The 19,059-nt window shown below is 54.9% G+C and overlaps 6 protein-coding genes across 6 annotated transcripts; 4 read left to right on the top strand and 2 right to left on the bottom strand.

Moving 5' to 3' along the window:
- Positions 1-235: 235 nt before the first annotated feature.
- C8A04DRAFT_14401 (leucine-rich repeat-domain-containing protein) lies at positions 236-1,403 on the top strand (the record flags this gene model as incomplete). Its single annotated transcript, XM_062778079.1, has 5 exons — positions 236-314; positions 479-519; positions 616-876; positions 961-1,095; positions 1,173-1,403. 5 exons carry the CDS (start codon positions 236-238, stop codon positions 1,401-1,403), a joined length of 747 nt encoding a protein of 248 aa, XP_062634436.1.
- Positions 1,404-1,677: 274 nt separating this feature from the next.
- C8A04DRAFT_39394 (histone-fold-containing protein) lies at positions 1,678-2,488 on the bottom strand (the record flags this gene model as incomplete). The annotated part of the gene is made up of 4 exons (XM_062784571.1): positions 1,678-2,060; positions 2,120-2,210; positions 2,282-2,367; positions 2,425-2,488. 4 exons carry the CDS (start codon positions 2,486-2,488, stop codon positions 1,678-1,680), a joined length of 624 nt encoding a protein of 207 aa, XP_062634435.1.
- Positions 2,489-3,115: 627 nt separating this feature from the next.
- Positions 3,116-8,516, top strand: C8A04DRAFT_39392 (voltage-gated chloride channel-like protein; the record flags this gene model as incomplete). Its single annotated transcript, XM_062784570.1, has 9 exons — positions 3,116-3,301; positions 3,390-3,405; positions 3,482-3,763; positions 3,834-3,901; positions 3,959-4,962; positions 4,996-5,840; positions 5,883-6,153; positions 7,738-8,014; positions 8,148-8,516. 9 exons carry the CDS (start codon positions 3,116-3,118, stop codon positions 8,514-8,516), a joined length of 3,318 nt encoding a protein of 1,105 aa, XP_062634434.1.
- Positions 8,517-9,555: 1,039 nt separating this feature from the next.
- Positions 9,556-11,110, bottom strand: C8A04DRAFT_39391 (uncharacterized protein; the record flags this gene model as incomplete). Its single annotated transcript, XM_062784569.1, has 4 exons — positions 9,556-10,056; positions 10,157-10,525; positions 10,623-10,763; positions 10,823-11,110. 4 exons carry the CDS (start codon positions 11,108-11,110, stop codon positions 9,556-9,558), a joined length of 1,299 nt encoding a protein of 432 aa, XP_062634433.1.
- Positions 11,111-12,075: 965 nt separating this feature from the next.
- On the top strand, positions 12,076-14,457 carry C8A04DRAFT_39390 (uncharacterized protein; the record flags this gene model as incomplete). Its single annotated transcript, XM_062784568.1, has 5 exons — positions 12,076-12,234; positions 12,351-12,593; positions 12,694-12,833; positions 12,918-13,311; positions 13,513-14,457. 5 exons carry the CDS (start codon positions 12,076-12,078, stop codon positions 14,455-14,457), a joined length of 1,881 nt encoding a protein of 626 aa, XP_062634432.1.
- A 2,063-nt stretch (positions 14,458-16,520) lies between these two features.
- Positions 16,521-18,595, top strand: C8A04DRAFT_14409 (uncharacterized protein; the record flags this gene model as incomplete). The annotated part of the gene is made up of 3 exons (XM_062778082.1): positions 16,521-17,189; positions 17,270-18,105; positions 18,181-18,595. The coding sequence occupies 3 exons, from the start codon at positions 16,521-16,523 to the stop codon at positions 18,593-18,595; spliced, it is 1,920 nt and encodes a 639-aa protein (XP_062634431.1).
- Between the last annotated feature and the right edge of the window lie 464 nt (positions 18,596-19,059).

The following is a 19,059-nucleotide window of genomic DNA, read 5'->3' as shown; positions in this document are numbered from 1 at the left end:
TTGAACTTGCGCCGACGTGAACCTGAATTCCAGGTTGGCAATCCAAAAACCAAACACCAAAACCCAAAACCCAAAACCCAAAAACCAAACACCAAACACCAAACGGCGACCAGATTGCGACGAACCCGACCCTACGAATTGACAATCTTCGAATCCCTACGACTGACCTCTCTACCCCCCATTCGAGATTTAATCCACGACTAAAAAGAAGAAAAAAAAAAGGAATACCCCCAAAATGAGGCTCACGGCAGACCTCATCAACAACTCCCTATCCTACCTCAACCCGCTCAAGGAGCGAGAGCTGGATCTCCGAGGTGCGTTGAAAAGAGCAGATACTTGCACATTGATCTTTGTGTCCAAATCAAGGCTTCGAGCTGTGTGAACACCCATGTTCGCATTGAAACCACCCACACACCCATACAGAATGACGGATGATCTCAACGTTTGTTTATCTATTGGTTTCGCGCCGCATTTACAGGTCACCGAATTCCCGCTATTGAGAACCTGGGCGTTGCCGGCGTACGTCCACCCCTCCCTTCTCTTTTTGTCCAACCCTAAAACAGTCGTCTCTGTGTCAAATGTTGTTAACAAAACTAACTCTCGACCGGAAACCAGCCCCACGATGCGATAGACCTGACCGACAACGACATCCAAGTGCTCGGCAACTTCCCGCTGTCACCGCGCGTGCGCACCCTGCTGCTGGCCCGCAACCGTATCGCCGCCGTCCAGTCCACGCTCCCTGCTGCCGTCCCGGGTCTGCGCAACCTCGTGTTGGCTGCCAACCACCTGGCTGAGCTGTCTGATCTGGATGTGCTGGGTCGGTTTGCGAGGTTGACCCATCTGGTGCTGGTCGATAATCCGGTGACGAAGAAGGAGGTATGTGACCCGGAGATATCATTATTAGCTGTGGTTATGTGGTGGTTGGGGTTGAGATTGGGTTGCTGACTTGGGGTTGTACAGCATTATCGATACTGGGTGCTTTGGAGGTGTCCTACGGTCCGGTTTCTTGATTACCAAAAGGTCAAGGATGCCGAGAGGGAAAAGGCAAAGGAGCTATTTGGCTCGGCCGAGGCGCCAACGGACTTGGCTTCGCAGGTGGGTTATTATGCATTCAAGTTTACCCTGTGCTATTCTCGCGTTCGGAATGGAGCGCTGTGCTGACACAGACGCAGATAATGGGCGTCAAGAGCAAGACATTCGACGTGGGCTCGGCGAACGGCCCCGCCGGCGCTTCGCAAGCGTCTAAGCTGTCGCGGCTCAAGCTCACTGAGAAGGAGCGCAAGAAGCTGGAGGAGATGATCAAGAAGGCGGAGAGCTTGGAGGAGATTATTAGGCTGGAGAAGGCACTCAACGAAGGGCGGCTGCCGCCGGGGATCATGGTGGAGGATGCAATGGAAGAGTGATCGAAAGGGAAGCATGGGAGAGCGGAATATGTATGTATGGATGGATGGATGGATGGATGGACGGAGGAATATGTGTCTATGCGCGCGAGGGGAGTACATTGGGAGACCCTAGCTGTTGGCTCTATGCCACCCAACTTGCCATCGGGATGGCTGTACGAAATATAATGGGCATATCAAAGATCACCAGCGCGTTTCATGATCACATATCAATCCCCTCATTTGTCAACCAACCCGCTCTTCCACCACTAGAAACAAGCGACCGGTACGCCAACCATTAACCCGTCATATCGACATCTCCATCATGCTCCTGCGCTTGCCTCATCTCCAATTCCAGCTGGTCATTCGGATCGACCGCGTCCGACGAGAGGACCTTGCTGCTTCCAGCTCCACTACTGCGGGACGCACCGTTCGTCGCTGACCCATTAGTAACGCCCGCAGACGACGACTTGGCCCGCTTGCCATTAGGCAGGACGCCGTCAGTCGGACGGTCGTCCTCACAGGTAGAGGCGCCCGCGGCGGCGGCAGCAGCGGCGGACTTATCGCCATTGACTCGTGCACGGGCGGCAGCGGCCTTGCCTTTGATGTCTTTGTAGGAGGTGGTTTTGGGGATGATGTCCTCGAGGAATTCGAGGTTGTCTTGAAGGGCTACGGCATTGGCTGGGAGGGGGGTTAGACAATCGCGAGCGAAGGAAGGGATACAGGCTCAGAAAGCTTACCCATGTCTTTGTACTGGATGTTTCGCCGGGGCTTGCGCTCCGTCTTGGCCATGTTCTGGGCTGTGCTGGTGAGGTACTGCACGAACATTTCCTGATGAGGAGTGGTTAGTCGGACCGAATTTACGGATTAAATCGGGTAATGAAGAACAAGAAAGACCGTACTGTCGCCAGAGTAATTACAAAAGCTGCATTGTTAGAGCAGATGTTGATGTCTGGGTCGACCGCAATGATCTTCTTGACCCTTGTCACTGAAAACTTGTTAGAAACGGCTGAGGTCACAATGGAGTGAGATCCGGAGGGCTCACGAGGCAGTTGGGTTTGACCGGTCACCTCCTTGCGGGGAGGGATAGCGGTGGTGTTGTACGGCATTTTGTACGAAATTGAAGCGTTCTTCCGAGGCGGCGTAAGAGGAGTGGGCTCAAGCCTAAGTCAGGGCTGTGAATCGTCGGGGTTTCTGAGGTTGTCTAGATTGATTTCATAAATTATGAAGGAACGTTGGGGTAGCCGTGTTTGCTAAACTGAAATTGGGCTGAAAGTGTTTATTGATGGGTTTCAAGTCGTCCGCAGGTGTAAGTAACAGATGTGGTGAGGAAAAGCCGGTCATTAAAAGTGGACGCGTGAGACGCGACCAGCACATGCACAAGCCCCACATCAATTGACCCTTGTTGACCGCTGCTTGGCGCCCCCAAACATACCCCGGTCCCCCTAGAAAGCCCAGTAAAACCAAGGCTCCCCAGTGCGACGACAGGGCCCCTTCAGCACCCCTCAGCCTGGCCGGCGACGTCAGCCTCGCCGACAGCATTTGACAGAAGCAATGCGCTCGACAAGCCCACCTCTTGCGCCTAGTTCCGAGAAGCGTCAAAACGACAGCGTACCACTAATACGATCGCACCAGACCGGAATCCAATGCGGCACACATAGCGACCGAGGACGAGACATCCACTATCACGGCGTCGGGCGGCCAGTGGGAGCGGAGCGAACCGGAGGGAACGCACCATGAACTTCCCACCATCGCGGTCGACCTCGCTCTCTGTCGACCCGCAGCCGACGAGCCGGCCGTCGGTGGGCTCGCGCTTGTCGTCGGCCGTATCCATCGCCGAACGCGGCGAGACCCAGGATGGCGGCGGTATTGCTGCGCAGCACCAAATCGACGAGGAGATTGCTAAGATCCAGCGATATGAGGTACGGTGTCTCCCTTTGCGCATGGCGCATGGCATGGCTCGGAACGCCGGGGTGAGGTTGTCACAGCTAACAAGACTTGGTGTTGTAGGACTTTACAACCATTGGTATGCACCAGCTCCTCCACGAGCCATATGGCCTGCCCAGCCCGAGATAGACCACAACCAAACTAACCCGACCAAGACTGGGTCCAGGATGCGGCGCGCGAGCAGCTGCGAAGAAAGGCGAGGAGGAAACGGCAGGCGGGCCTCTACGGCGGGGGGCACTCCGGCTGGCGACTGAAGATTCGCGAGGCGTATGATGCCGCCCAAGGCTGGATTGTCGTGACCATCATCGGCGCGACCATTGGGCTAAATGCGGCGTTCCTGAATATCATTACCGAGTGGCTGGCCGACATCAAGCTGGGGTACTGCTCGAGCAAGTTTTACTTGAACGAGGACTTTTGCTGTTGGGGAGAGGAAGATGGTAAGCAAGCGCTGTCTTGTTGATGATACTTTTGCTTATGGGGTGGTGTGCTAATGCCTCTGCTACCTAGGCTGTTCTGATTGGCATCAGTGGACGATATTTGAACCATTTAATTACATCGTCTACATCATTTTCGCGGTTTGTCCACCCTCGTCTAAGTGAAGCTAAGAGAACCCCTGACTGAGACCTTCCTAGACTTTGTTCGCCCTTACAGCCGCTAGCCTGGTCAAGTCGTACGCCCCTTACGCTGCCGGCTCGGGCATTTCTGAGATCAAGTGCATCATCGCCGGCTTCGTCATGAAAGGCTTCCTCGGCTTTTGGACACTGGTCATTAAGTCTCTAGCCCTCCCCCTTGCCATCGGGTCCGGGCTCTCAGTCGGCAAAGAAGGGCCGAGTGTCCATTATGCCGTTTGCACCGGCAATGTTATTTCTCGACTTTTCAACAAGTACCGCCGAAACGCCTCCAAGACCCGAGAAGTCTTGAGCGCCTGTGCCGCTGCTGGCGTAGCTGTCGCGTTTGGCAGTCCTATCGGCGGGGTTCTTTTCTCCCTCGAGGAAATGTCGAGTTACTTCCCGCTCAAAACGCTCTGGCGCAGCTACTTTTGCGCCCTCGTGGCCACCGCTGTTCTAGCTGCCATGAACCCTTTCCGGACCGGCCAATTGGTCATGTTCCAGGTCAAGTATGACCGGTCTTGGCATTTTTTCGAGGTTGTGTTCTACATCATTATTGGTGTCTTTGGCGGGCTCTACGGCGCATTCGTCATGAAATGGAACCTCAAAGTGCAGGCGTTCCGCAAAAAGTACCTAGCCGGCTACGCCGTCCTTGAGGCCACCATGCTGGCGCTGGCTACTGCCATTGTTTGCTACCCCAATGCGTTCCTGAGGATGGAAATGACGGAGAGCATGAAAGTCCTCTTCCGGGAATGCGAGGGGGCTGAGGACTACCATGGGCTTTGCGACACCCAGCATCGATTTTGGAACGTTGTTTCCCTCATCCTGGCGACTGTGATCAGGATATTTTTTGTCATCATCTCTTACGGGTGCAAAGTCCCCGCCGGGATCTTTGTGCCGTCCATGGCCGTGGGGGCGTCATTTGGACGGACGGTCGGCATTATTGTCCAAGCCATCCACGAGGCGAACCCGAAGAGCGTCTTCTTCTCCTCGTGCGCACCAGACGTTCCATGCATTACTCCCGGGACGTATGCGTTTCTGGGCGCTGCTGCTGCGCTCAGCGGTATCATGCACCTCACTGTTTCCGTCGTCGTTATCATGTTCGAGTTAACTGGAGCACTCACTTACATCCTCCCAACGATGATCGTCGTTGGCGTCACCAAAGCCGTTAGCGACCTGTTCGGGAAAGGCGGGATCGCTGATCGTATGATCTGGTTCAGTGGTATGCCATTTCTGGACCACAAAGAGGAACACAATTTCGGCGTCTCGGTGTCTCAGGCTATGATCTCCGACGTCATCTCTATCCCAGCCACAGGGATGACCCTCAAAACCGTCGAACGCCTGCTCCTCAAGGACAACTACCAGGGCTTCCCCATCGTCGAGGACGACACTTCACGCATCCTCATTGGCTACATCGGCCGCACCGAGCTTCGCTACGCCGTCGACCGCGCCAAACGCGAGCGCACCCTCAGCCCACTCTCCAAATGCACCTTTTCCGTCCCTTCCGCCTCCGCCTCCACCACAGCCGCTGGCTTCGGCGGTACCATGCACCCGCTGACCCCCTCCTCTGCTTTCCCACCTTCCCCTTCCTCTCCATTCCCGCCCATCTCAACCCCTGCCGCTACCTCTCCGTTGGACTACGCCACCTCAACCTCGACCACCATCGACTTCGCCCCTTACATCGACACCACCCCGGTGACCGTCCACCCCCGGCTCCCGCTGGAAACAGTCATGGAGCTCTTCCGCAAGATCGGCCCGCGCGTCATCCTCATCGAGCACCGCGGCCGGCTTGCCGGTTTGGTCACCGTCAAGGACTGCCTCAAGTACCAGTTCAAGGCGGAAGCGTCCGCCGAGGCCGAAGCCGCCGAGGCGGCTGCTGACCACCACCAGACTGGTAGTGGTCATCGTGACAACAATCACCCGAGCCATCGGCGCTTTACGTCTGCAGACCTGCGGCGGCGGCGGCAGGAAGAGGAAGAAGAAGGGCAGGAGAGGGTGTGGGGCATGATCAAGGCCGCGGCAGGGTGGGTGTCGGATACGGTGGGGCGGGTGAGCGGTGGGCGTGTGAGGTTGAGTGATTCGTGGGAGGGGGAGAGGGAACGGGAACGGGAACGGGAACGGGAGGGGGTGGTGGGTGGTGTGGGGAGGCCGAGAGGGCTTGGAGGGCATGGGATACTAGACGGGACGGAGGATGTTGGCGACGAGGATGGGGGCTTAGAGTTAGAGGATAGGAGATAAAAGGACAAAGGGGCTCAGATCTATTTACTTTTGCCTTTCTTGGGTTTATTTTAGCTTTATTTTCGGAGTTTTGCCGCTTAACGTGGCCTATGGGGTGATAAGAAGCGAACGAATCGAGGCAAGCCGCCTCTTTACACGAACCTGAAAATTGGATCTGGGAGCGGGCCACGCCTGGCATGTGCGTAGAGTGTAGAATGCGAGAGAAGGTGAAGCGTGGGGGCGCATCGGAGATTTCAACGGTGAGGCGTCTAAACTCGAGTCTCCCGTTTTCCACGTGGCCGCGTGCTATTACGGAAGAGTTTTGAACGCAGAAGACGGGCCCGCCTTTGCCCGCCGGGGCGATTGGGAAAGGAATGCGATCTTACAGAAAAGGAAGGAAAATGCGATCGACCGACTGATATATGCCTGGTAGTCCATCCACGCTTTTCCGCAACTACCTAGCTTTTGAACCCTACCACCGTCTTTATTTTCCGGACGGATTTCTGGCGCTGTGGCGGTCCGTGCTTCTGTTCACTCCTCAACAAATACACGGCTGAAGTTCCCTGAGAGCCCGAGTAAGCGCCATCATCGAACGATCGAACGATACTTACTTCGTCCGTCCTGCACTTTCCCTCAACTCAAGCGCAGAGGCGCCAAATGTGGGGCGAAACTAGCCGCAATTCAATTGGGTCAACTGGGGACTGTGTTCGCAAGTTCAAAAAATTGGCATTTAAGATTCAACGGTAAAAACAGAGTTTTGGGTAACAACAGTCCCGAATGGTGTTCATTCAATTGTTCCCCCCCTGTGATGTCATCTTCAACCTAGCCCTGCTAAATGAGTTGCCTAACAAAGACAAAAGTGCACTGATAACCCTGGACAGGTACCAAGTTCAGCGAGGTAGTTCTCAACCCCCCGGACTGAAGCCTGCCAAACCCGCGTCAACCCGCCCAAACCCGTTCCCGCCGTGAAACATTCAACAAAGTTGCCAGCTGCCAGCACCTTCAACTGGTAGTTTCTCTTATTCATGCCAACACCTACCTTGCTTCCGTTGTCCGAACCAACAGGTTGCCTAGCTACTAGGAGCGGCCATACCCTCGCTTTTCCTTAGGTCACATGGTTTTTGGTGACCCACTCGCGACTCCCGCGGTACCGGACGGCGCCGTCAGATAACGCAGCGCCACCCCGCTTGCCCCGGTGAAAGCCCTGAGGGATCCCGGCCGGGCACACCCGACGCCGCACAACGGCTAGCGCCAAGATTCGACCGACAACCCGTCTCCATTCCCTCTCCTGTTGGCTGACACCGCCATTTCCACGTTTTCCCCCCTTTTCTCCGGTAACCAGCCATCGTCCCAACAGCCCCTATTGTTTCCTTTGATCACGACATCATCATCGACCATCACGACAACGACAACGACAGCCTTCAGCCAACTGAACTTTGATCGCAGGGACCCACCAGCCCTCAGCGTCATCGGACCCCCTCAACCCATCTACCACCACTCTGTTCTTGGTGCCTACACACATCCTCCTAACCATCCATCATCATCACCGTCCACCATTCCAACATGGCAGTCGGTCTGATCAAGAGCCCCGTCTCCACGAGCAGTGGGCCGACAGCAGCGGCGTCCTCCTCATGCCGGATGAACCCGAGTGCCAATAGGTTCGACGAGCTGGTCCTCGCACTCAAGGACGCCCTGGGTCCGTCGTCTGGCCTGACCTCGGATGACGTTGACGTGGAGCACCTCACGCAGCTGATGCGCGACTATGCCTCAGATCCACGGGAGTGGGCGAGGTTCGCCATGGGTGACGAGAGTCGTGGGTATACCCGAAACTTGGTCGACGAAGGGAATGGAAAGAGTAACTTGGTAGGTCTCGTCGCCCCGTACTAGTCGTAGCAAAGGAGAAAAGAAGAGAAATCCCCGAACCTGGACCCGCACTTGCGGGATTGAGTTTGTTTACTTTACCCCTGACGACTAACATGCGATGCAAAACAAACAGCTCGTCCTTGTGTGGTCTCCCGGCAAAGGGAGCCCGATCCACGACCACGGCAACGCCCACTGCCTGATGAAGATCCTGCACGGTGATCTGACAGAAACGAGATATGACTTCCCCGAGAGCGGGCAAGAAGAGAAGCCAATGCGCGTCATCTCCGAGAAGGTGCACCAAGAAAATGCGGTGGCGTACATGGCGGACGAGCTCGGCGTTCACCGGGTGTCGAACCGAGGCAGCACCTTCGCTGTGTCTCTACACTTGTACACGCCACCGAATGTCGCGAAGGGGGGTTGCCATATCTTCAATCCCGAGACGGGGAAGAAGAGCCATATCAAGAACTGCGGAAACTACTCCGCGTATGGGAAGAAGTTGTGATGCGAAGGAAAGGGGTGGTTTTGAGGCTTTTTTTTTACAGTAAATGCGGGCAACTTTGCGCGCGGAGTTTGGGGCGAGGTATATTATAGTCGGAGGATTCTCCAAATACATAGGGATTTGTGACAGAATGAAACTTTACTTCTCTCAACATGTCGTCGCTTTCCGCTCATCGCTGGTGAATCGATTCCAATTGTGCGCCCGATGTTTTCCTAAAGCGGTAAGGAGGAGGATGTGGGTTGCGTTGCGTGTTGGTGTTGAGGTCGACTTGGCCGAACTATGGTGAAAATACGGCAAACGTGACACCGCCAGAATCCCCATGAGACGGAGAGGATGCTCGAAAGTCAACAGCAACTTGCAGGACATAAACAGAGATGGAAGAGGAGAAAAGGACTTGACGTCGTCGACGTTCCGAGCACCTCTTTCCAACCTAACGCCAATCTCGGACTAGCGCGGATTGCACCATATTTTCCTCTTCTCATTGGTGCGGGGCTGATGATGCGATGCTGGAAGTTAAAAATCACATGCGACGACACGTGAAAGCTCACATGACTAAAATTCAAACGAGACTGGCCTCGTTTTCCGTCAATGACTCAATTGATCAAAGACTCGTCATCTCGCCCAAAGTACGCATAATGCATTGTTGAGTGGCAATTGCCAACAGACAGCGTGTCACAGTCTCTGACTCAAGATGTCGAGGTTGAGCAATGCCCCCTCTCTTCTTTTTCCGCTTTTTCCGGTACATTTTGGCAGGTCCTTAATGGGACCAATTCGATTATTTCGATTCGTGCAATTTCGTGGCGCACAATGTTACGAAGATGTGTATGAACGCATGGTAGCGGAAACGGATCTTATTGTAAAACTTTTGGTGGAAAGACCAAAAACCAAACTAGTCGAAGCCTAGATAAATCTAGTAAGAATGGAGGCCCAACCATACCCCGCCAGTCTCCCCCCAAGGCGTGACGTCTCGAGTTGCTACAACACTACATGCCCCTTTTGCAAACAAACCCGCAGGCGACTCGACACCCGGGCCTCCCAGCGATTACAGCCTCCGGGCAGTATGGAGACCCTGCGGGGTTTTCTTAGGGCCAGCACCCACAGCAAGACCATCAATGCCTTCGTGGTCACCATCTTTGGGTTTGGGAACCGCTGGGCAGAATTCCGCCGGGGCAGCGTTGTCGCCCTTGATAACCACGGCGCTGACACCCATGGTGACATAGTCGGCAAACTGGCCGCCAAACTCGATGTATTTGCTAGTGTTGGTGTCGAAGATATCGCTGACGGTTAACTCCCGGCCTTCATTCTGGCCTGTACCCATGGTACCTTTCGGGATTTCGACCTTGAGACGAAGACCCATCTTCTTGTTGATGTCGCCCCGCACCCAGGTGAAGGTGCCGTCCGGGATATCCTGCAGATCCTGGGAACTGCCGTCGACGTCGAGCCGGAAGTTGGCTGTGTTGAATTCCACCATGTAGATCGCCACGGGGTCGGCGACCGAGATGAGGTTACCGTTCCGGGCGAGTGTGTTGACGCCAATGCCAATCTATAACTCGGCGGTCAGTTCCGAATAAACTCAGATCCGGGGAGGATCAAGTTCTCTCGTTGAGACAGCCGGGACCAGAAAAAGAAAAAGAAAAACTCACCGTGGGATCCGAGTTCCGGTATGCGTTCCCATACTTGGAACAGTTGCAAAGCGTGGTTTGGTCCGTAATGGGCTGGCCGTCCGGGTTCTTGCGGAGGACGGTGGCTTGTCCGGCGATATCGACCTCTGCACTTAGAGTGTTGTTCACTTGAGCAAGATGCATAATAGATCCGGGATTCACTGACGTAAGGCCTGTCTCCGGTTGGCCCGGAATGTTGGCGAGTACTCCATTCCACTTGTTGTACGGTTGATATTTGCCATCCTTGTCAAGCAAGTCCTCCTTCTTGATCTGATCAGCGAAATCAGGATTCGATTTTCTGTACAGGTCGACCAGACCGTATGGGTTCTCGCGTCCCAGGAAGGAGAAGTACTACCGTATAACTATCATTAGCATATTTTCTTCTTCTTTTTGGGGGGGGGGGGGGGGGGGGCGAATGAAACTGTTACAGAGCTGCTAGGTGCCTCACCTCAAAGCCTTCACAGGTGAAAACAATGTATTGGACCCTTTTATTGGAGTCAATTTTTGTGGTCCACTCCAGATACTCGTCCATGAGATCTCGGTGGCCTTCGACCTTTAGCCAACGGTTGTTGGGGTCTTGTCTTGCGATCTGTCAAACCCTGTTAGAATATCCGATTTTCAAAAAGAGATCGGGGTGTGAAATCATACAAGTCCAGGGAATGCATTCCAAGAGACGGTTGTAGGAGGTTGTGTCGTTATGTAAGGAGTGACGGTGCCGTTGAAGAACTGCTTGAGCGGAGTTCGGAGGACCCCCCCACCGCCTGTCAATGGTGAACCATCGTCCGGATCCTTAGCCGTTATCTGGCTTTGCATCCAGGTCGACACTTGCTTCGACCACGCTGCCTTCTGTTTGGCATTCAAATTATCGTCGACAAACGGCCAGCCTGGAGGATTGAATGCGGGGAGGCGCTCAGGGGTTACGTCTTGGGGAGCCATGTTGAAAGCGTCGACTAAACCGCAGCCGTGGACGCAAACGAAGGATGAAGAGCCCAGAACTGTTGGGGAAAGGGAAACGGTGTCTGGTTGAATTTCAGAAACCACAAGGCCGGCAAACACACCTGCATTTATACACGATTAATTCAGGTTTCATTCTCCGGTCCAATTACTCCAACTTGCACCTTTGGTAACTCTCATAATTACATTATGATTACACCTGTCTCGTAGGCGGGCCATTATTGACCACCGACATGTGAAACTGGTCTGCTTGAGCCGGTTTTCTAGGACCATAACCTGATTCATGATTGTGAACTCCCGGATAGGTCATTTTCTGCAAGTCCACTGATCTCAGTTGGGCCACAGATGGCGCGCCACTCAGATGGCTTTGTTCAAAGACTCAAACTGCGAGAAGTGAGACGAGAGAGTTTCAACGCACTGTGACTGACGCTCACCAGGCCTTCTTGATCGGCAACCCGAGTTATCAGACTCCTCGCTACCTATAGGGGGCGGCCTGCAGGCGTTCCCGCACTTCCCGCCTTGCCCGCCGTTCCCGCGCTTAATCAAAACTTCGATGGATGTTAGTAGCAGTAGAGGACAGCTGGTACTTACCGATACGAGGACTTTGTGGAGTAAAGGTGCAAGCTTCTGCATGAGATGATTGGGGAGTTTCTTTGCACCAAGGGCGTAGATTAACCCCCACTTGTTATCCTTACCGGCCCCTCTCATTCAGTCTTCTCTATTGATGATCTCATGGTCTCAAGTGTCGACTATGTAACATGGTGGTCATGAAAATGACATTGATTACATAAATATTCATTACACTCCTCTCCTCCCGCGACCAAACCATGCCCGGATTTCCTCTCGTAGTCCTCTCTAGACCACTCTGATACCTTGTTAAGTCGTTCAAACCTCTGCAATCACATCTCCATATCATTATTCCGGTTTCATTGGGTTTCCGCACCGCCATGTCTGCCCCTATGTACTGGCGGAAATTCACTCGAGATGGTAGTCGTGATGTTGACACCCAAGCTGACGCTGCCTTCTTGGAAGCCAATTTCACCGATTACTTCGGACGGCGGCTACAGGAAGGGGACTACGGTTCGCACCGGTCATACGATGCTCTTGTCATGCCTTTCTGGAGTGAGAACCCCGCGCCTCCACCGCCTTCCTAGCTTGATTCACAGCAGGCAAACACTAACTGCTGGAAGCTGGCTCACAGGACGATCCACCTCAGTACAAGATGTTGACTTTCACGGTGGCCGACGGAAGCTTCATCCCGGCCGGCCAGAAACCACCGTCTTGGTTTAATCCACACATCCGCGTAGTGACGCTGGTTTGCCAAGGGGGTAAAAGCTTCTTCAATTCGTCCCCAGCGGAGTGGACACTATGCATCGTGGGATCGAGCTCCTTGTACTCGGAAGACCGAAATGAATCCTTCCTGCAAGTGGTGTCTTGGAATGGTTCAGAATTCAAGTTTTATCAGGTTCGTACTCCTCATTTCTACGATTCGTTCTCCTAAGTGGCCCAGGATCTCTCCTGGACGACGCCGTTGCGTACATGGCTTACGAAGGACGGTGTTCCAGAACGATATTGTGAATGGCGCCGGCTCCGAATCGTTCTGGAACTACTTTGGAAAATCAATGGACGCGTTTGGTGAGAGTGAGTATCTTGGCCCCTTCAACGGCCATGTGAACGGGGCCTGCATCATGAAGGAACTACGGAGGTAAAACCAGCATCGTTCACGATTATATCTTGCTCTTGATGCTTCGTTGATTTGTGTTGACTACGATAATTACCATCCCGTTAGGCCGTGGCCCCACTGGTATACTCTCTCGAACTCCTTCCAGTCGTGTTTTAGTCCGGACAACGTTGCAACGCTTGAGAAGGCCCCCTATACTACCATACCCGGACTGGGGCTTTTATCGGGCGTCAACCCCAACCCTGCCGAGCTCGAGTCCGCTGTGTCATCAGGCGTTGCCAACTGGACCTACAGTAGGTTCCAGAATGATTTCATGAATACCACACAGCGTCCTTTCAAGCCCCTGAAGAACCCAACAAATATTTCACGCTGGACGGCTCACATGTTCTTGACAACAACCATCAACATCGGCGCGACGACCAAGGCACCTGAATCAAAGGGGTATCATTTGCCATACAGCCACTTTTACGACAATGAACTGCATCAGAAGTTTCACTTGATTGTAAGCAAGATCCCTCCCCAAGTCCGCGAACCGATTCAGGGGGTTAGCATGTGCTGATTGGGTTTCCTCAATCGTGTGCCCAGCCCTCGGATATCCAGATGGATGTAACCTTCAACGAGAGTGACTACACCACGGCAGCGACTTCCCTTGGACTCTCGTTGATCCAAGAGCTGAATCCCGGATAGGGACGCATCCACCCAGCCTGATTTCACGCTGCCTTGGCGGTCTCTTGGTGGCGACAAGCGAGATAGACCCGACCGGAAGGACATAGGCTACAAAATAGCCCTCGCAGGCGAGGGCCCGTCGCCGTTCAACTTCCTGCAGTCTTCATTCGAGGACGCACAAGGCGTGGTCAAGATCCAGAACATCATCAAAGACAACAGCGACTATAGCCAACCACGTTACGTCGGGCTTTTCACTCAGCATACCTTCTACACCATCATGATGCTTGACTTTTGGAACCCAGTCTACTCCTGGAAGCGCGGCATCTTGATGAGGTACGTCCCACAGACGGCAACCTTCAACGACGGGAGGTACGACCTGGACGCCAAATTTGTCGCCAATGTCAAGAAATCCCCGCACGCCAGCGAGCCGGGCTCCCCGGAGTACGAATTCCTCCAGTTACTCAACAAGACGCTACCGGACTTCCAACAGATGATCCGCGACTACCTCGCCGCCGTCGTCAACCGCATCAAGACCGACCTAGTGCCGGCCCTCAAGGATTATCTTTCCCTCGCCGAATCCCGCAGACGCATATACCGGCCTCTGCCCTTGGACGAATGCGGCTACAGCCTGCCTTACGCCACCGAAATCCCCTTCATCCCCGGCGAAAACCTACTGGAGATGACGCTAAAGGGGACGATTCAGGTCATGGACCAGCGTGGCCAGGCCTTTCTTAACGCGTGGACGGTCACCCTCGCCGAGCCAGATCCCCATGTGATTCCTCCTCCGGCAGTTGGCGGTCCCGGCGATGAGCCGGAAGGGCCGGCCCTGCCAATCTACGTTCTCCCAAGACCTGGGAGACTCGAAATTCCGTGCCGGAGTTTAACAGGTTCGACGGGGTTGGCATCAGCCTCCTGTCCTGCTAGCCGCCGTTCCCGCCGGGCGGGAGGAGGTTGCCCTTTTGGGAATCAGAACATGGCATAAAGCTCCGTGCGAGGGCTGAGGTAGCTGTGCCTACTGGGGCGACCCGCACACTTGGGATTCGAGGGTTGGTCGTTTGCCAATTTCCTGGTTACCGCCGCCCTTGCATGTTTGTTCGGTTGCTGCAGGTGGCAGGGTGTTGGTACATAATTAACCGGAGAGCCGCCCAGCCATCACGCTCAACATACAGCTGTGCCATACTCGTCCACTGGGAGGATTGATTGCACTGGCCCTGGCGAGATGGGGGGAATTGGAGGGGGGAGTAAAGAGTTGATTGCAGGTGAAGGTTGAGTAGTGATTGGGCACAAATTGCAAGGAGGACAAAACTATGGTTTAATACCATACTGGTAGAGAAACAAGCAAGGGATTATAAAACCAACCTTTGGTGTTTTCCTTCAATAAGACGTTGTCCTGTTTCCAAAGTTGGTTTTGAAGCCCGTGCTTATGTACACGTGGAGTGTGGATGTGGGTCGAGCAACTTCCGTTGTCGTTGTCACGGCACGTGCGTGGTTACTATGGGAAAATGTTATTGGTCAATCTTGAAAAATGTGGGTGCATGGCCCCACAAGGACGATGCCGCCCGTGCCACAGCGAGGCTCAGAAGCTGAGATGCTGAGAAAACACTTGCCGTCCAGGCCCCTCCAAATTGACGTCTCACTGCAACATTAACGTTATTACGGGCACATCCCATCGGCTCCGTGCCGCATCAAGGAGAATGCCGATGGCTCGTTTTTGTAAGCGTGTGTTCTCAACACACCCGACGATCTGGGATTCTGATTCCTGGGCTTCTCTCTTCTCCCCTCCATTCCATGGAAGCTGGAGGTTTAACGTTACCAGGTTCCCCACAGTTTCCGGATCGCCGCAGCGATGGACTCTTCAAGGATCCCCTGGAACAAAGATTATTGCGCGGTGCGTCCTCGTGGCAGCCTCGAGGAGCCCCGCAAGCCCGGAAGCCCCGCAGGAATTTTTCCGTGAGTTGGAAGCTCGACCCAGTGTTGCCAGTCAATGAAGGACGAGGATTGGTCTCGATTTTCGCCTGAATTCACGGCAGCCCCCCTCTCGAAACAGCCGAAAAGCACCCTGTCGCCGAAAGCCACCCCACTGCTCCTTCCGAAAAGAAGAAGAAGACATGGAATATGGTTGCTTCGGTGCTGGAAAGATCCGCCTAGAATACGCTCTGTGACGTGCCAAGACTCGTTCCACCTGCCGCATGCTTTCGGCGCTGCGGTTTTCGAGGTCTGAGCGTCCCCACCCCCCGACGATCCCTCGGTCATTTTTGCAGCGAAGAAAAAAGGGTCAAACGGGGGCTGAAAAAGATTGGTGAAGTTCGATCCGTCCAAAAACCACTGTGGTTGGGCTGGGTCCGGTGCTACCGTTCCATGGCATGCCCGAAGGGGCACAGCAACAGCGTGTTGAGGTTTCACCGGAGGGTAAAGGGCGCGAGTCAGCCCATCGATTGGGAGGGACCCAGAAACTCTGCATGATCTCCCCGCCGCATGACCGCAAATAGTGGTGTCGGGGTCGTGATGGTGTGTGGCCAGGCTCTCTCGCCACCGACGTGCACATTGTTCGAGAAGCAGACGGGAGAGGGGGAAAGCGGAATGGAAGCTGAGATAAGGGGGGGCGGACATTGGGGGCTATGAATTGACTGACAAGTTAACAACCGCACATTCCGGACGTCTGGAAACATGCATGCCCCTGGCCATGCGGTTTTTGTCAGCAGCGGGATGGGTGAGAAAGTGATGTGCCGTCGCCTTACCATAGTAACCTTCCCCGGGTTCTACCGATCGGAGCTTTCGCCGATCTAGGTTCTCCCAAGGACCCTAGCATTAGAGCCCCGACCCTCTCGCCCGGCCAGTCCGGCCACACGGTAACCCTCCCCCGGGACTTGCTTGACTCGGCCTGAGTTATTCTACCTCTTCGATCTGGTATACGGTTTTCTTCTCTTCCCGACCTCATCATCTAACCACCAAAGAGCGACATCAAGATGACAACTTAGGGAGTCTGCTGAGCAGCTCCTCCCCGTATGTGTCGTCGACATATACACACCACACTACTTGCCGAGCATGGCAGACGCCGACATTTCCCCCCTGGACTCGGCCAGCGCCACCATCACGCCGCTCCCGCCGGTGCTCCGCCGAGGTCTCCCAGCGATCGCGGCTTTGGCGTGTCTCTCGTTTGTGACGTCGAGCGTGGCATTGATCTATCTCACCCTCAAGTTCACACGATGGTACTTCCGGACACGGCGGGGCGCCCGCGCCGTCGGCACCAAAGGTTCGGATTTCACGGCGCCGGTTGACCTGTCCCTGGGACTCGCCCAACGGCACTTTGCCGGGGACGGTAGCAACCCGGAACCACCGAGGCCAGCCAAGTCACACCCGAACCAGTTCCTCATCCTAATCTTCAACCTCCTGTTGGCCGACATCCACCAAGCCGGCTCATTCATGCTTAACGCGGTGTGGTATGGGCGTGACGGGATCTTTGTCGGGACGACGACGTGCTGGGCCCAGGGGTGGCTCATTCAGACAGGCGACCTGGCGTCGAGCTTCTTCATCACGGCCATTGCGGTGCATACGTACCTGGCCGTGGTGTGGGAGTACCGGCCGCCGCAGATGGCCATCTACATTGTGGTGGTGTCACTGTGGATTTTCAACTTTGTTTTAATTATAATTGGTATTGCCATCACCGACAACGGCAAGACGACGGGCGGCTTCTTTGTGCGGGCCACAGCTTGGGTATGCTGATCTCCTTTTTCTTTTCTATGTCGTCGTTTTATACCCTTCTGAGCTCATCCCCTTACTTACACGCTTCCCAGTGCTGGATCAACGTCCAATACGAAGGACTCCGCCTCTATATCCACTACCTCTGGATCTTCCTCGCCCTAGCCATCACCGGCATCCTGTACACCCTCATCTTCCTCTCACTTCACAGAGCCAGCCGCCGAGCGCACTCCAAGGGCGCCAACGGCCACGGTGCCCTGCTACCCACGGCTGAAGCGTATGCCGTCAACTCCGATTCCCGCACCAACATCCACACCGTCACTACCAACGCCTCCATAGCCACTACCACCCTTGGCACCCTCGACGATCCCGACCACGATCACGACCATGACCATGACCATGACCACCCCAGCCAACCCACCAAACCCTCCCCCCTCCATTTCACCACCCCTCTCCCATCCGCCCACCACGACCACACCAACGACGACAACCACCACCACCACCACCCCTCCCAACCCCACCACAGAGACGCCACCAACGACACCGCCATCCAACTCAGCGGAGGCCACCACAAAGCCTTCCTCCTCTACCCCCTCATCTACATCCTCTGCACGGCCCCGCTCGCCCTCGGCCGCATCGCCACCATGGCCGGCGTGCCGGTCCCACTATCCTACTTCTGCACGGCCGGCGCGCTGATCACCAGCAACGGCTGGCTGGACGTGCTGTTATGGGGCGTGACGCGGCGACAGTTGCTGTTTGGTGGGGATGTCGACACGGAGGATACGGGGCTGGATACGTTTGCTTTTATGCGCACGCCGCCCGGGAGGAAGTGGGGGAATATGGTGTGGGTGGAGGGGGGGAATAGTAGTAATGGGGAGGGGAATAATAGGGGTGGGATGAATGGGAATGAGGGTGATGGGAAAGGGACGGGGTTTGGGAGAAATGGGAGCGGGAGAAGCAAGAACGGCAATGGGAATAACAACAACAACGGGCCTGGAGGCGGCAGGAAACTGGGTGGTCTTGTGAAACGACGTATGGGCTGGCGACCCCTCGGCCGTGGCCGAGCTGGCGTGGGCGCTACGAGTGAACTCCATGGCGCAAATGGCCGCCGGGGAGCAGCAGGATCAGGAGGGAATGGACACGGACACCACCAGGCCGGCGGGAGTCTTGGTGGGAGGGAGGACGGCATGGGGATACAGATGGACCTCGTCACGACGGTGGTTGTTGAACCCGCGGTACTGGAACGTGTTGAGGGTGGTGGTGGTAGTCGGAGTCAGAGTCGGCATCGACATGCGCCGAGCGCGTCGGTGGGGAGTCGGCATCGCAATAGAGCGGTAGCCGCGTACGACACGGACTCGTCGCCGGAGGATGGGGGGTTAGGGTTAGGGGGGAAGGTGGTGGGGTTGGATATTTCAGGCTGAATGATATGATACAAATGAGGTAGTACTTAATGAAGATACGCGATGTTGAGTTATGACTTCTTTTTACTTATACTTAGAGGTATCAGCTACGTTGGGCGATCTCTGGCTACGTCATGACACGACATGCTTTAAATGCTTCTTCTGTCTCTCGGTAGCCAGATTTTCCATAAAGGGGAAATCGGAACAGACAAATAGGGAGCTCGAGGGACAACGCCGCCACATACCGCTTCGTTCTTACAGCAATACCCCACATCCATTGTTTGGCCGCCCAGTTGTCTGCATCTCATTTCAACACCTCAACCAAAGTAAGAAAACACGGGAAACTGTCACAATCCCATAACCAGTGTAGCTGCGGATTTATAACGTCCTCCACCGCAGCCCGCAGCGTAACTCCCGTAATTAGTCGGGTCTTACTAAACTCCGCCCGCTCCGGCCGAACCCCGCTTCCCGCTTCCCGGCCGAGC

This window comes from Dichotomopilus funicola, assembly GCF_033296635.1.
Source record: "Dichotomopilus funicola strain CBS 141.50 unplaced genomic scaffold C8A04scaffold_65, whole genome shotgun sequence".
NCBI lineage: Eukaryota > Fungi > Ascomycota > Sordariomycetes > Sordariales > Chaetomiaceae > Dichotomopilus > Dichotomopilus funicola.
This window is presented reverse-complemented; position numbering and strand designations above follow the sequence as displayed.